The sequence below is a fragment of the Vombatus ursinus genome, unplaced genomic scaffold (genome assembly GCF_900497805.2).
Source record: "Vombatus ursinus unplaced genomic scaffold, bare-nosed wombat genome assembly UNPS02014770.1, whole genome shotgun sequence".
Classification (NCBI taxonomy): Eukaryota; Metazoa; Chordata; class Mammalia; order Diprotodontia; family Vombatidae; genus Vombatus; species Vombatus ursinus.
In genome coordinates this window covers 38,988,587-39,005,725 of record NW_020954548.1, presented here as the reverse complement: position 1 = coordinate 39,005,725, position 17,139 = coordinate 38,988,587, and the positions used below count along the sequence as shown (strand labels likewise).

General features: G+C 44.5%; 1 protein-coding gene across 1 annotated transcript; it reads right to left on the bottom strand.

The window, feature by feature from the left end:
* Window positions 1–48: 48 nt before the first annotated feature.
* Window positions 49–15,981, bottom strand: CCDC78 (coiled-coil domain containing 78). The gene is made up of 15 exons (XM_027862975.1): window positions 15,707–15,981; window positions 14,199–14,494; window positions 13,439–13,525; window positions 12,807–12,986; window positions 11,402–11,587; window positions 10,696–10,746; window positions 9,800–9,888; window positions 8,656–8,734; window positions 8,026–8,151; window positions 7,286–7,500; window positions 6,745–6,919; window positions 5,777–5,820; window positions 3,747–3,807; window positions 1,206–1,306; window positions 49–549 (listed from the first exon to the last, which is right to left on the bottom strand). The coding sequence occupies exons 2-15, from the start codon at window positions 14,265–14,267 to the stop codon at window positions 495–497; spliced, it is 1,518 nt and encodes a 505-aa protein (XP_027718776.1). The 5' UTR covers window positions 14,268–14,494; window positions 15,707–15,981; the 3' UTR covers window positions 49–494.
* Between the last annotated feature and the right edge of the window lie 1,158 nt (window positions 15,982–17,139).

Here is a 17,139-nt window from a genome sequence, read left to right as displayed (position 1 = left end):
TACTACTTACAACTATTTTACTTTTTTCCCCCTCTAGTTTTTTCTAAACTCCAGGTTATTTCATTTCCTCTGATATCTTTTCCCCTCAAAGACACCAAATTAGGTAGCCCAGTCATACCTTAATGTGAGTGGGCTTCAGGGCACAGAGAACTCGGAGCACTCCAGGACACAAGGCCCCAAAGTTTGGAGTCTTGTTCCAGGTTGCTTTTGGTGTGGCAGTGATGGCCTAGTTCAAGCTCCTGCACCACTGTAGAGAGGCATAAGGCATTAACAGTAATGGTAGGCACAGAATTCTGAGAAGATTGGACTCCTCCTACCTGCAAATTTAGAGTTCATTCCCATCCCTAATACTCCAGAAATCCATGTAGAGCTGCTTGCCCATAGGCTTTTAGGGCCAGTGCCTCCAGCTGTTTCTTGGGAGTAGGCTGAGCAGGCACAGCTAGTTGTTGGTGGTGCTTTGGCTCTGGGGATTTAAGGAAACTGGCTTCAGCCGCCTATGAGGACTCATTTTCCAGGAGCTTCCTCAGCCTCAAGATCTCCTGCTTGTACCTGTAGAGAGGGTTGGGGAAGACAGTTTTGCTCTAGGTCAGGTCTTTATCCCTTTGAACCCCTCCTGGGAGCTCTGAGCCTTCCCTCAAGGGGTCATTTTCCCTCAGAGATTGACTAGGCCTCTGAACATTGCCAGCTTTGACCATTCACATTTGTCTTATGTTGCTGCTGGGATTAGCATCTATCGCAATGGCATCATCCTAGTTCTTAGGTGACTTTAAATTTCTAGGTAACAGTACCCTCACCACCAGGATACTCTTCTCTACTTGCTTCTGCCAAGAGAGGCAGGGAAGGGTAAGGGAAAGAGAACGTACAATCCCCAGGAGGTCTGGGTCCTGGTTTTGATGGGGCTAGCACTAGGCTATTGGTTGCCTGGTATTTTGAAAAGGAAGGTTATTACTCTCTACTCCTTTTGTGGAAGAGGTGGGGACAGAAGGGCTGTTGAGTGCAGTGAATAACCTGAGATAAAGGTCCCAGAGTAACAGCTACATACTTGTGCCTCGTCAAGTAGAATAATGAAGGTGGCTTTTGGGAGGTGAGGTGATAAAAGTCTGAGGGTTCTTAAGGGGTCAGATGGGGAGAGTGGCCTTGCTATCCCAGCAGAGCCATATTGCCATAGTGCTGGGCTCCCCTGGGGCAGCTCCACCTTGGCTCACCTGCCTAGGTGTTTATCCACATACTCTTGGAGTTGTGAGAGTTGTCCTTCTGCCACCAAGGCCCGGCTCCACAAATGGCTCCTCTCTTTCTCTAGCTCCCTCTGAGTGTAACAAGGAGAGAAAACAGGCTCACAGAATCTCAATGATGGAAAGGATCTCAAAGGTCCTCTGGTGCAAATTCTATCTAAAGCAAGATGCCCCTCTACAACATGCCTGACAATTGACCATTGAACTTAGTTTGGACACTTGTTGTGATGGGAAATTCAAACTCGCTATCTAAAGAGGTAGCCCATTCCATATTTTAATAGTTATAGCTGTTAGGTCCTGTTTCTTACATTTCACCAACTAGTTCTAGTTCCTCCCTGTGGGATCAAGGAAAACAAGCCTAATCTCTTCTTGCACATGATAGTCTTTCAGATATTAGAAGCCAGTGGTAATGTCCCCTGCTATTTTCTCTTTTCCAGGCTAATTGTTTACAGTAATTTCAACTGATCTTTGTGTGTTATGATTGCAAAATAAAGTTGATTGCAGGGCATTTTGCACATATTGCCTCATTTGATGCAACAACTTTGTGAGGTAGGTGCTATTGTCCCCATTTTACAGATGAGGAAACAGCTTGGGAAAGATTGAGTGTCTTTCCAGGGTCATATAACTAGTAAGTGTCTAAGCCAGGACTCAGACCACATGGCTTCCTGACTTCAAGCTGAGGACTCATTCCCCTACTCTAATCTGCTTCTTCTAGTCTTCATATTGAAAATATTTTATACACTGGCTCTAGCTTATCTTTCTAGCCTTATTTCATGTTAACTTCCTTTCATGTACCTCTATTCCTGCCAAATTAAACTACCTTCTATTTTTTTAAAAATTTTTTTTGCTTAGGCAGTTGTGGTTAAGTGACTTGCCCAGGGTCACACAGCTAGTAAGTTTCAGGTGTCTGAGGCTGGATTTGAACTTAGGTCCTCCTGACTCCAAGGCTGGAGCTCTATCTACTGTGCCACCTAGCTGTCCCTTCTATTCCCTATTTTTGCCCTGCCCTCTCCCATTTCAATGCTTTATAAACAATCCCACTAATCAAAATTATCTCTCCACCCTCAAAATTTCTTATAGGACTTAATCCAGACCTCTCCTTTGTGATAAAAGGGAGAGTGAACTGTTGGTATACATGTCTTTTCCTCCTCTTGCCTGCCTCTTCCCCCCACCTCTTTCCTTTCTCTCCCCCTCCCCTAACCCAAGCTATTAGCTTCAAACACCTTGAGAGCAGGAACTCTGGGGTTGGCACATATTAGATAATATAGGCTTATTGAGTGGGTTTGAACCTCCCCCACACCATCCTCTTTGTGCTGTGGACATAATCCAGCTAATCAGTAGTGGTGCTTTTAATGTGGCAATTGCTAATAACTAATGCTGTTGGTGGGTAGCTAGGTGGCTCAGTAGGTAGAGCCCTGGGCCTAGAGTCAGGAAGACCTGGATTCACATGTAACCTCATGCTAGCTGTATGAACCCTAGGCAAATCATTTAACCTCTGGGAAAGGAAATGGCAGACTACTTAGTATTTGCAAGAAAACCCTATGGACAGTAGGGGTCATAAAGAGTTGGACATGAGTGACAAAACAACAGCAACAGTGCTGTTGCTATTGCTAGGGTCTTATTTAGCAGAGAAAGCGCATTGTCACCTTCAAACTGTTCTTTCCCTGCTGATTCAAGTACTGACCTCCCCAAAACAGAATGACTCCTCAGAGTTGGCGGGGCAGCAGCTTCTTTCCTTGCTCCACCCTCTGCCCAGTCAAACTTGGCTCATCCTTTTCTTAGCAAGTGATCTCAGCAGGGTAATGAATGATAAACTACTTAGAATTAAATGTGAGATGATTGGGAATGGATCTCCCAAATCCCAACTATAATCAGAATCTTTACATATCTGAAAGGCCCTTAGGGGGAAGAGGGATTGGTTTGTTCAGCTTCATTGGGCAAAACTAGAATCAATAGAGGGAAGTTGGAGACAGGTTTTAGCTCAATATAAGAAGGAACTTTGATAAAAAAAACAAAAAAACTGCCTAGAAATGGACTGGTGCCTTACGGGCTCCTTTTTATTGGAGGTGCTCAAGCAGAGGCAATATGGTTGCCTATTCCTGCTTTAAGTGGGAAGAAAGCTAGATGGCCTCATGGTAAGCTTTTATGAAACCGTCATTTAGCTCTAGTCAGAACAGAACTAAAGAAGTAAGTCTCAATCTTGGGACAGTAGAGAACTATTTCCAGGTCATACCCATCATCTGTACTGGAGGTCAGGTATAGCCTTAGCATATCTCCCTGACAGAGGGTGGCATCCCAGGCTGCAGTGAGACTTGTGTCCAAGGATCTGACGTGGGAACCCTAGCTTTTCTGCCCTTTCTCAAGAGGAAGAAGCAGCTTTGATCTGAATTCCTAACTCCTTCACCCCTTGGACTGGCTCCTAGATGGTGGATGGTGAGTAGAGGATTAGGAAGATTGTTAGGCTAAGGAATAACTGGATCAACCCTGGAGTCTTCTTTTTGAAACATCTACTACCTGAGTGTTTTGGGTGAACTCTTGAAGCTGCTTCTGGATCTCGGCCCAGACCACTTCGTCCCTTGGAGAGAAGAAAAGAGCATGTGTGGAATGCAGGAAGGTCTCTGATCTCACAACGCAGGCAATGGGACTCGCCACTCGTTTGGAGATTATCCTCTGGCTTCAATTGGTCCCACTCCCTATTCATTGCCCCCTGCTTTGGAAGGTTCGTTATATAATAGATCTCTGCTGTGGTGGAACAAGAACTTGGCACCCTTTGGCTTCCTTTGATCTGACCACTTTCCTCATGGTCCTGTGGAAAATCTCAACTCTGCCCCTTATAGGCCCCAAGCTTAACCACAGGTTTCTCATCTATAAAATGGGAATAATAATACATAACCTAACTCACAGGGTTGTGAAGATCATATGAGGAAATGTGAAGTGCTTTGTACTCTCAGGATGTCAACTGTGAGTATCATAAGCCTCCTTCTGAAGCTACGTGTCAAGTGATAAGAATGACTTAGATGAAAAGAATGGTCAAGGCGCTGCTGTAACACCATAGCGAATACAGGAAGTTATTATAGATTGTAGCCAGCATGTAATTATGGAAACACAGGATCTAGAACATCATAGGTGACCTTGCTCTATCTTCTACCTTGTTCAGACCATTATCTAGAGTAGTGTGTCTGGTCTTGAATGTCATATTTGACGAAAGAATGAGAAGAATGCAGGAGGTAGAGTCAAGAGAACTGGATTTGAATCTTGCCTCCAACATTTAACCAGCTGTATGACCATGATGAATCTTTAAACCCTTCTTCCTCATCTGCAAGATGGAGATGACTTGCTTTGCCTGCCTCATAGGATTGTTGTGGAGAAAGTGCTTTGTCAACCTAAAAAGTGCTATGTGAAATACAGTGTAATTCTGTAGTTATGGAAATATAGTATCAAATGTAACTTTTTTTTTCCTTTGTTAGGCAGTCGGGATTAAGTGACTCGCCCAGGGTCACACAGCTAGTGTCAAGTATCTGAGGTCACATTTGAACTCGGGTCCTCCTGACTCCAAGACTGGAGCTCTATCCACTACGCCACCTAGCTGCCCCCAAATGTAACATTTGTTATAGGAAACATAGGAAGGCAGATTTTAGCTTAATCATAGTGTTATGAAGAATTTCCTAGAAATTTCAGCTGTCCCACAAAGGGATGGACTTCACTGAAATGTAATGAATTCATAGTCACTGGAGATATTTAAACTGGAAGCTGAATGACCTCTTGTCAGGGATATTATAGGAAAGAGATCCAAGCTTCGAGAACAGTAGGATAAGATTACATCTGAAGGCCCTTCCTTTCAAAGTCTGTTTTCTGGGCCTCCAAGACCTTGTTGCTACTGCACAGATGCTCTGTGGTGGTCAGTGGAATGCCTGCAGGGAACTAGGCTCACTTGAGAAATCCCCTGCCTTTGACTTCAGGCAGTAACGTGCCCACCCCCTGGTGTATAATTGGTCAATTCCCATCCACACAGCATCATGGACAGGATGTGCATACAGAAAGTGTTCAATACATACTTGTTAAATGAGTGAATAAGTGGTTATGCACCTATTAGCTCATTTGGGCCCCTAAATGAGCAGGAGTGGGACAAATATTATTTCCACTTGATAGATGAGAAATTTCAAGTTCAAAAAATTGTTGTGACACATCAAATAGTCGTGCTGTAGCTGACCCAGGATTAGAACCCAGGTGGCCTGACTGAACCCAGTGCTTTCTGTGTCTGCCTGGGGTCCCCCAAGCTGGGGTACACTTAGAAAGGGAGAGGAGGTGAAGTCTTTGAGGAGTGAGGTCAGGAGGAGGATGGTCTATCCCACATATCTCTTGCTCCATTCCCCCACTTGTCCCATCCCTTTCTTACTGCCTCCTTTCCCCTCTTCATGGTCAGCACTTAACTCTTGGGCTGTTAGCCCAGATAAGGGTACAGTTATCACTCCTACTCATCTCTACCACAGATCTGTTTTGGGCTGTGGAGCATGTCTGGTCCCAGACATATTAGGGACACTCACCGTGGCAAAGATGCCCCCAAATGAGTGACTTTGGTGGATCCATTCTGTGGGAAACAAACAACAAAAGTCACAAACAATTCTAGTACCTCTTTTCTTTCCTTATTCTTTCAGTGCCACTCTGGCTCGAGTCATTGACTCATTCAATCCTGTATGACATCTTTGACATTGACATTTTGTGGGATAGCCCTTGGAGATAGCCTCAGAAAACTAGGAACATATTCCAAAAGTATTTGATTACCTTTCAATTAACTCATAGCACAGTGGAATGAGCTCTGATTTGGTGTCTAGGTTTGATTCCTGGCTCTGCCTCTTGCTACCTTTGTGATCTTGGGTGTGATGTTCCCTGGGACTCAGTTTCATTATATGTAAAATGAAAGGGTTGGATTAGATAGCTCCTCAGGCCCCTTCCAACTATAAATCTATAATCTATGAAGATGAGCCCTTTCCTTAGGGGGCAAGGGCACGGAGAAGGAAAACCTTTCCATTTGGCTTTTGTGTTGGGTAAAGAGGATGAAACTACAGGCTAACAGTGGGCTATTTGGATTTTCCAGGCTCTTGCTTTGTCCCATGTATCACAGGATTTCAGGGTTGGAAGGTTCATCTAGTCTCACCAGTACCTCAAGCAGGAATTTCTCCTAGAATATTTCCAAAAAAATGGTTATTATCTAACTTCTGCTTGAACAGTGATGGGAAACTCACTATCTCAGTAGTCCATCTTTGTCTGGATAGGTCTACTGGCTAATTTTTCCTCTCATGAAGTCAAAGTCTTCCTTTCAGTAACTTCTATCCTTTGTTCCAGCTCTGACATTCTATGATTTTCTGAATTGGCTGAATAGAATTATATGGGACACCCAGAAACATTGGTTTCTATTTGATGCCTCGTTGTGTAACTGTGGGTAAATAAATTCTACAGCCTTTTTGAGGTGTCATGTGGCTTCAGTAGAGGTCAAGGTGGTTTAGAGCTTTACCTTGGCCTGCAATTCCTGAATTTGAGTCTCCAGTTGAGCCTTGTCCTCACGAAGCTTGTTGAGCTCCTGGGTTAGGTTGGACTGAAGATCAACCTCGTTGATGGTGAAGTGGACTTCCGGAGGACCAGGTTCCATGTTGGGACCACCCCGGACCTTAATCTGCTCCCTCTGGACCCTAAACCAGGCTTGCCTGTCACCCATTACTTTGATTGTTGCCCACAGAACCCCGGAAGGATCTAGATTGTGGCCCTGTTTGGACTTGGTAGTTACTCAACTCCAGCTTATCCCAGTGAGCTCTCTTGTACAGTTTCCTCCTGATGAAGGCTATATTTGCAAGGAGCTCCCCACCCTTCACGCTCTACCCAAAGGGACTAAAATGGACATGCCCAGATTTTCATTTCTTGAGAGGAAAAAAAAACAGTTGAGGCTTTTGACTTTGTACTCTTTACCCTGTGGAAGAAGCATTAGGGAAGAAAGCTGGGAGAGGGTTGGCCTGGTGGAGCTCTAGACCTGTTTAGGGGGAGGTGTTGGAAGACTGTACCTGTAGGCATTGAGCAGGCTCTCGTGACTTTTCATCAGGCTCTCCATCCTCTTCTTATAGTTCCGGGCAACCTTGGCCAGTTGTTGTTCTCGACTTTGGTGTGAGGCTTGCATATCATTTAGCATTCCATCCAAGAGTTTCTTCATTGCTCCTCGCTCTGCAGCATCTGTCTGATGAGGCCCTTGGTGGCCCTGGGTAGTGTTGTCCATGTAAGACTGTCCACGTCCCCAGAAAAATGGAAACCATGACTAATTGGATAAGCCATGGAAGCCCAAGGGGTAGTGGGGAATGTTGCCGATCTGGACGAATGGTAGAACAAGACTTCTTCCAAGGGCTTGTGAGACTGCCTTAAGGAGGGCTCTCCTAAGAGCAGTTCTCATTAAGAAGAATCATTGTGAGGGCATGGTCAGAACTCATGTAATACTCTTGGAACGCACTGCCAATCTACTTGGACTTATCATGAACTCTGCTAGAAATTCTCTAAAACCCAGACTCAAACCACCCCCAACTGTTTTTGATTGCAAAAATTGTCCCAGTACTTCATACTGGATAATTCATTATCCAATCATCAGGATTCTCATAGACTGGGTCAACCTGGACCACAATTGACTCAGATAAGCCCTGACATGGACCTATCCCCCTTAACCACTCCCTACCCAATCCTCATGAAATGGCCTTGTCCACTTCCTCCAAACCCCATCCAGTCTCCTGCCTATCTCACTGTCTTTCTCGGTTCTTACAGCCATCTTCTTCACATAGTGCAGAAGCCTGGTGCGATACTCTTCGTTCATCATCTTCAGCTGTTGCTGCAGTCTGGAATTCTCCTTTTCTACTTCTTGAAGTTGCTTCTGGGAAGCAGATAGTGCCTGGGGGAAGTAGAGAAGGACACATTAGGAGGCAGGGGCTTGAGGGTAACATGGTACTTGCCAAGGTCCTCCTTCCTAACCTCTACATGGCTTCCTGGGCCATAGCTCAAACTAGTTTGCATATTTTTATATATTTAAGACACTGGTTTTTAGAACCTGGAGAATTGTCTGGGATTAATGGCCAGCATAGTCATGACTTTGATGCTTAAAGACACAGTTGCCTGCCCAGGTCCCCATGTAACACCCACTCTAAGTTATAGACCCCAGCTTCCTATTGCCTAGTCATTATGTACAGAAATTGGAGTCATAAGGTCTGGGATTGAATCTTGGTTCTACTACTGTGTGACCATGGGCGAACCCATTCCCTTTCCTGGGCCTTAGGTTCCTTATTCGTAAAATGATGGAATTAGATTTTTAAAAATCACTAAGGCTTCTTTCAGCTCCAAATGCTCTCCGATCCATCCTGTGAAGTGTCACTAGGAAAAAAAGTAATTGCTGGCTTACCATAGCCTGTTCATCCATCTTGAGCTGTGTGCCATGGATCTCCTGTTTGGCATCCTGGAGTTCTTTTCCTAGCACTGCCCTGAAAACAGGGTGGGCAAACATGGGTCATGGCAGGGTTAGTGAGTCCCATAAGCTAGCAATTCTGTCCTTTAGCTCTGACAAACACAATCCATAGGATCAGACATAATCATCCCTAAAATCCTTCCAACCTAGAATCTGAGGGTGAGGGGGTGGGGTGTGTGTGTGTGTGTGTGTGTGTGTGTGTGTGTGTGTGTGTGTGTGTGTGTGTGTGTGTGTGTGTGTGTGTGTGTGTGTAGGAGGGGGAAACTCTATTCATTTCTCTGGTGCCTAAGCATGAGATCTTTCTATACCTAGGTATGCCCCAGGATGTCTGTCTTTTCTCCTTCCTCCCCACCAATGGCCATGCCTCAGCAGTCAGGGATGAGGTGGTGAGAGGGTGGAGTGATGGTTGATTAGATGACTGGGTGGCCCAGCTCATGCCTCTCTTCTCTTGCTTCATCCTCTGAGAAGGGAGCAAGAGCCTGAAGGATCTCCTCTTCATTTTGACCTTCTACTGCTTGGGTTGATGAGGGAGGCAGAACTTAGCAACTGGATCTTTTCTTGGACCCTTGACTTGGCCCTAGGGGATGGCATCAGGCCCCCAAGGAGCCAATGATAGCACACTGCCAAGATGGAAGTGATTCTGTTGTCGTGGATCTGTAGGTAGGGATCTGTCTCCCACCTTACCCTTCTATAGCTTGTTGATATTTTGGACCTCTACGCTCTCTTGGGGGGTATGTGTGGATGTAACGAAAGGTAGTATGGTGGTGGTATGAGAAGAATCTGTAATGAGAATAAGAAAACGTGGGTTCTACCCCCAGTTCTAGAACTAACTCAATGAGAAGTTTTACACAAATTATTTTCCCTCTGGATATCACTCCAAGGTCCCTTTTCTAGTTTGTTTATTGCATGTTTTAAGGTTCTTTCCAGTTCTAACAATCTATGTGCTGTGATTCTAAATTCTTTAAAAAGTGTACTGCTCTGCAGACTAAGGAAGTAGAATAATTTTTGATTTCCTTTTGAAATAATCTCTTTCATACTGGAACCCAAAGGCTACGCCCTCCATGCTGGTCTGACCACTTACACTCTCTCCTCCAGCTTCTCCTGATGAGTCTTCTGCAGTAGCTTCATCTTTTCTATCTCTTCCCGAAAGTACTCTTGGCTAGCCAGCAACTATGGCCATCCCCAGAAAGAGAGATACAGGTGGTAAAGACTGTAGTGAGACAATTCCTATTCCCAGTCATTGGCCACTGCTTTGCTTCTAGTTACATATTCATTTATACGTGATGGCATGATCAGAATTGGCATAAACTGGCTTGTTAGAAGCTGTCATACATATCAGCCTCAGGTTGCATTTTAGAAGTGGGCATCTTATAACTAGGCCTTACTTGGCATATTGTAGGTCACACACCCAGACCTATGTTCTTCTAGTCTAGTTTTCAGAACCCTGAAGACTCTGGTCCAGAGACTACTGAGCCATTCTGAGGGCAGTGTTTGGGAGCATAGTGCTGCTAGGGACTCGGGGACCCACCCAAGCACTAGATAATGCTCTTCCAAACTCACCTCTCTTCTGGGATATGCTCCTGGAGAAACCCTACCCATTTGATCTGCTGATCACTCCCTTGTTCCCCAAGTATAGAGTGCTTGGAACTCATTAAAACATTCTTGATCATCTTCTTGACTACACTGTGATCTTCCTGGGGCAGGGATACCATATTTGCTAGTATGATGAATGCAGAAGGTATTCTCCCAAAGGCTCAGGCCAACTTGATCATAACTTTTTGGGAAAGGACATGGAGGTGGGAAGGATTTTGTATTAAAAAAAATTAGGTCACATTTCTCTCCCTTTTTACTATTCCAATCATGTATTTTATACATTTGAAATTTGAGTATTTGTGTCTTTGTGATTGGGGAAGCTCAGATTCTTTCCTTGTTTTTTCCAAAAGGAAATGGAGGGGAACTTGGGCTTGGTACACTTACCTTTTTCTCCATTTTTTTCTGCTCCTGTTCAGAGGTTATGATGTCTTCTGTCTGAGGGTAGTGGGAAAGGCAAGTGAAAGATGTCTAACTCTGGTGGAACTGCTGCTTCCATGGTCTTAACTATTAAGCTATGCCCTTGTCTTCCCAAACACCTGTTTCAAAATCCTCTTCCTTCAGGAAGTTGTCCCAGATTAAATTATAGTCCACTTCCTTACTCTGTATGTTCTTTCGGGAAACTTACGCTCATTTGTCCAGATATGTTGCCTGTCAAATGTTATAATAAAATTTCCTCTCCCTGCAACCCTCCAAACAGTTACTTGAGTGAGGGTAGAGTCAGTGACTTTTAGAAGTGCTAGGTGGTGCAGTGAATAGAGAGTGCTGGAAGACTTGAGTTCAAATTCTACTCTAAGAAATTTACTAGCTGTGTCACACTGGACAAATCATTTAACCTCTTTGAGTCTCAGTTTTCTCATCTGTAAAATGGGATAATAGTAGCCCATATTCTCACAGGGTGGTTGTGAGGATCAACTGAGACAGTACATGTAAAGCACTTTGCAAACCTTAAGGCACTATGCAAATTCTAGCTCCTGTTATTAGTTGTTTTTTTTTTTCCCCTCAATTCTTAGCATGCTTGGTTTAGGGATCTGTCTTCAGTGGAAACTCTCATTTAGTGGTGCTGGCTGAGGGACCTCTTGGGATAGCCCACCTTGAGTTTCTGGTGAGTGAACCCTTGTACCAAAGATCTGATTCTCTCTGGCTTGGCAGCTATCCCGGCAGCTACCTCAGGCTCTGAAGGTTGGGAAGAAGATGATGGTTCTGGATGGGCTGGAAAAGAGTGTTTTTTCTTGGACATGGCAAACAGCCCTAGGCGTAGCTCCTTCCTCTGGAGCACCTGCAGGACACCAAGGGAAAGAAAGGCCTGTGTTCTACCCCAACTCTCATGGTTCTCCATTTGTGTTCAGCACTCACTACAGTGTTCCTCCTTGCCTTGTCCTGGGGCCAAGGATGGGTATTTATTCTTTGGGTCTCAGCTTCCACCTAGGCTGCTGGGGCAGGATGAGCCCTTTTACCTAGAAAGATTTTGAGGTACTCAAAATGAATACCATCTTTGCCATTATGATGAATGCAGAAGGTATTCTACCAAAGGCCCAGGCCAACTTGATTGTAACTTTTTGGGAAAGGACATGGAGGTGGGAAGGATATTGTATTTTAAAAAATTAGTAAATTAAGTTACATTTCTCTTCCTTCTCACTATCCCAGTCATGTGAGTGTTTTACCTGTTTGAAATTAGAGGATTTGCCTCTTTGTGATCAGGGAAGCTCAGATTAGAGAGTGTTAGAGCTGAGAGAATCCTTGAAGTCTAGTCTGTCCTCTCAGTTTGCAGAAGAGGAAAGTGAGACTCAGAGATGGGAAGTGATCTATTCCAGGTTACATAGAAATTAAATAGTAGAGTAAGGACTGGAACTCAGGTCTCTAGATTTCTTCCTCTCATCTCAAAGTACTCAGGCAGTTAGGTGGCAGAATATGTAAGAGTCAGGAAGACCTGAATTAGAAACTTGGCTCAGACATTGTATGTCATATTATTTAAACTCTCTCTTAGCATCAATTTTCTAATCTGTAAAATGGAGATAATAATAGCACCTACTTCACAGAGTTAGGAAGAGCTAATGAGATAACATGTATAAAACACTTTGTAAGCCTTAAAGCAAGATATAAAGACATTTAAATATATAAAGACACATAAAGATATAAAGATATATTGTTATTACTCATTATTATTATTCCAGATGTGGCCCAGAAGATATGGAACTGAGGTGGGTGGAGAAGCTAAGAGCAGTGTGCCTGAGGTGAATACCTCAGGGCTAAGGGAGCTTGTTCCTAGAAGGGTCCCTGTCAAGTGGATCATTTCCTAAGAGTAGAGATAGGGAAGAAACAGCCTTTAGCTTAGCCTCTCTGCTCCACAGCCTACTCTGGCTGTTTGGGGACAGGACAGGACAGCTCCGAGGAGGCTGGATTCACGGGGCAGACCCAAAATGAATTAGGCCTCTGAGGGCTGGGTAGAAACATGAGGAGGAAGCCCAGGATTCCCATCTCACTTCTTACACCCTCACCTCAGGTTCATGTTGCTTGGCCAGGGTCTGGTAGTTGTTCTCAAGGCTGATGTAAGCATCTGACAGCTCCTGACGCTTGCCTTCCAGTATCTTCAGCTGCTCTGCCAGTCCTGCCCGCTCATGACCAGCTTTCTCCCCAGTCAGTTCCAGCTCTAGGACTCTGCTCTCCAGTGTTAGAATCTGTGGAGGAGCAGGACCACTGTGAAAGGGCAGAATGGCCCTGTTCTTCCCCTCTCTTTATTTACAACCCCATCCTATCCTTCTACCCATCCAAGGTCCCAAGGTCACCCAGGAAGGTGACTGGTAAGTTCTGGGACTGGTAGCAGTTCCATGGAAAAAGATCTAGGATGGGAGTGAGGAGAGCTGGGTTTTGCTTCTTATTCTATGCAATCTTGGACATGTTAGGCAAACTCATATTCATTATCTCATCTGTAAAATGGGGACAACATTAATTGCAAAAGGTTATCTCAGTGGGGATGAGGATTAGGATAGTGCTAATTGAGCTTTCCCCTGCTTGCCATTTTACCAACTAGGGACTCTGTGTCAGGTCCTTGTTTCTAGTCCAAGAGAAGGATGGGGAAGAGGGTATCACAAAGACACAAATACACACAAATATGCATAGACACAGGCACCTCACACTTCAGATCAAAGCTCTCGGTCTCATATTGCTCCCTTAAGCGATTGGTTTCAATTTGGAGGTCGATGAGTTCCTTATGAATCTGGTGGGAAGGGGGTGAAGAAGGTGGGTCATAAGGCTACTCAAGTCCTGAGTTTCTTGGGGGAAAGATTATTTGTGTGGCTTCTTATACTTTGTGGGAAATGGGGAGTCCTGTGTGCTCAGTTTTGTGCTGCACACTGTTACAGGAACAAACAAGGAACAGACCTAGGCACTGTCCTTGGGGAGCTCATATTCTGGAGACCTAGGCCACCGACTTTGGGGAGCTCACAGCTTAGAGGAGACAAAACTCCCACATAAACAAATATGTTGTGAGTATATGGCAAATGCCAAATGATGGTTATATATAGCAAGAGAATTAGGAGTTCAGAGGAGGTTAATATCACTCTGAACTTATGGGATGGTCAGGGCCTGAAAGAATGGGTCAGGGCTGATTAGAGAAGAGGGCAGTCACTTCAGTCAAAGGAAATGATGTGAGCAAAGGCAGTGAGATGGGGTTATACATATTCAAGAACATTGAGGAGACAGGCTATAGCAAAAGGTGTGTGTGAGGGAGGAGGGGGAGATAACACAGGCTAAAGAGGGCCTTGAATAGCCAACCAAGGGGCCTGAACTTTTTCCTGTTGGGGTCTTACAATGGAGGATGAGCTCACATGGGTACCAAGCTTCGCTTAGTACTCTTGTATTGTGACCTCCCTGACCCCTGCAAGGATCACCTGTAGCTTCTGTTCCTCACTCAGCACCAGCTGGGTGGATGGGTTAGTCTTGGAGTTGGTCATCTGCATGATAGTCTCATGGAGCTCCCCTAGCCTTCCTGGCAGCTGACGGATCTGTTACAGCAGCTGGACCTATGCCATCAGGGAGAAGGGGGAATCGGGTACACTAACCTTAGGTAGTCTCTTTCTTCCCTCCCTCCACCTGCACCCTTCTCCACCACCTTCTGACCGACCAGACAGGGGGAACTGTTTTTCAGTCCACTTCTTCGATCAGAACAGAGGTGTCAGATACAGAACTAGATTAAAATGCAATTGAGAGATATTTAACAAAATAAATACTAGTACAAGAAAATAGATGATAATATTATTCCATGGTAAAATTAAGTCAATATGTGGCCCACAGGGATCGTTATGTATGGTTTAGGGGCCCCTCTTACCATATGTGTTCAACACATGTGGTCTTAGAGAGGAAAAAACCCTGCCCTGGAAATGAGGTACTGTAGTTAGTGCCAGCTGTGCCACTAACTAACTGTGGGACCCTGAGCAAGTGTCTTCCCTTCACTGGACCTATTTTCCCCTTTGAAAAAAGAGATCGAACAAGATGGTTTCTAAGGTACCTTCCAGTGCTGACCTCTGATGTACAAATTCTAGAGACAAAAGAAGAGAGCTAGGGCGTTTTTCATTTGTATCATCTCTGGTTCCTTTGATTCTTTCATTCCTTTGCCCAGCACCCCACCCCACCCTCTTCCAATCCTCTTCATCCCAAGGACATTAGATGCTGGAATTCAATAAATGCCAATGAAAATTCTCCAGCCCACCATTATAGGTACAGGAGAAAGATTTGGAGAACTGAAAAACATGGATCATCCTCAAATCTTAGTTTAGCCATAGCAACATTATCTCCTCAACCTTTCCCTGGAGCTGGTCATATAGGAGCTGAATAGGTACCTCCTTCTCTCCTGGCCTTCCTCAAACCACCCCATAGAGAGGCCACAGGGCAGGGATTCCTGTGGAACAAAGGGCCTGAAGGAATGGGTTGTACCCAGCCTGGAAAATCAGATTTTCCCCAAACCTCTTCCCCACACTTTCTGAGTCTATCTGTACAATCTCAGCTCTGATGACTTTATGCCCCTCTCCCTCAACCAATCACCTAGTCAGATGATGGTGGACACACAGTTCTACTTTGCAACCCTATCTCTCAATGTCTCTAGACTTCTGATTCAGAATCACGAAGTATTAGAACTGGAAGGGATATTAGAGATCATCAAATCCTCCCTCATTTTATAGATCTGGAAACTAAACCCCCAAAAGGATTGGAACCCAGGGCTTGTGGTTACAAGTCCAACACTCCATTACTTCATACTTCCCAACATTTGTGAATTGGAGCAGAAACACTCCTGTCACTTCTCAGCTTCCAGGGTTAGTGTGGGACAGAAGGCTTGAAAGGAAGAGGAGGGTGGTGGGTCTGGGTGACGAGGTCCCACCCCCGGGGATGGGTAGGGACTCACTTGCTTGCCCGATAGCTGTTGTGCTGTGGTGGCTGTGCCCACAGGATAGTTCTTGCCCTTTTGGTTCTCCGTGGTATGAAACACAGAAAACTCTAGATGAATAGAGCTTGGTCTAAAGGAACAGAGGAAATGTGTGGAAAGGAAGCCACCTCTCCACTTAGTCACCCCCTACGGTTACTACCAACACCTGCCAGTTGCTAGGGGGAACTGTTGCCTGCATCTTTGTTTGTCACTTGATGAAGCTCCCCATGGGTGTCATGTTACCAACATGCCAGAAGATGCCTAAAGGAGGACTGCGTCAATATATCTCGTACACAATCCATGTACACATATGTGTATATGAACTATGCAAGTCACAGTGTCTCTTAGCCTCAGTTTCCTCTTTTATAAAAAGGAAGAGGGAAGGGTGAACCATAGAACATCAGTAGCTCACCCAAATCATTTATTTGGACAGACAGGGAAATTGAGGCTCAGAAAAAAAAGTGATTTGCCTAAGATCATACAGTGGTTTAGTGGGGACTTGAAAACTAGGGGTTTCAAGCCTCTTTCCATTGTACATATAGATTCTGTTCTCGTATAGATTTCTGTTCTATACCATAAATAGTTACTAAGTGCCTACAAAGTGCAAGACACTATGGTGGGCACTAAAGATGGATAATTTGATCATTCCATAGATTTATGAGCTCCTCTAAACAGTGGTTCACAATGCAACCTATTATCTATGCCTTTTCTTTGACTTCCTTCAAGACCCAGCTAAAATCCTACCATCTATACATCTTTCCCAATCTTAATGCTAGTACCTTTCCTCAGTTGATTAGCTCCAATTTATCTTATTTGTACATAGTTGTTTGCATGTTGACTTCCCCATTAAGACTGTGAGCTCCCTGAGGGCAGGGACTACTGTTTTTTGCTTTTCTTTGTATCCCCAGTACTTAGCACAATACCTGGCACATAGTAGGTGCTTAATCATTGCTTGTTGACTATAAATCCTCCATAGGGGTTTCACTCTACATGCTGAGGGCCTTCCTCCAGACCTCCTGACAGTTTGGACCATGTGTGTAGGCTGTTCCATTCCTTATCCTTTGCTCTTGCCACATGACTGGCTCATCCCTTTTCTGGGCATAGAGCTCTCTGACGACATCCTTTATTCTCTTCCTTATTATCATTCCTTGGTCATATGTTGCAGCCCATTCATGCCCACCACATGTTTCTGTATTGCCCTTGGGTAACCCTGATATTTAATTCTTTGGAGATTGTGGAATTCCATGACAACCATACATACAGCATTATTGGAAAAATATTGATGGGCCTTGGTTTCAGAGAAGACATTAAATACATCTGTTAGTTTTTCATTTTTAAATGTTTCTTTTGGTTTCTGGTTTTTGTTTTTGTTTTTGTTTTTGGCTGGAGTATTGTTAAAAGCACTGAACAGT

What these genes read in the sequence shown, in the direction of transcription:
- CCDC78 (XM_027862975.1), bottom strand. Translation starts at nt 14,267, where the DNA reads ATGCAGATGACCAACTCCAAGACTAACCCATCCACCCAGCTGGTGCTG. An exon ending in CCAAGCAACATGAACCTGAG is followed by an intron (nt 11,588 to 12,806) that starts GTGAGGGTGTAA and finishes GGTGTCCTGCAG; the next exon opens with GTGCTCCAGAGGAAGGAGCT. An exon ending in TCACTCACCAGAAACTCAAG is followed by an intron (nt 10,747 to 11,401) that starts GTGGGCTATCCC and finishes CACTACCCTCAG; the next exon opens with ACAGAAGACATCATAACCTC.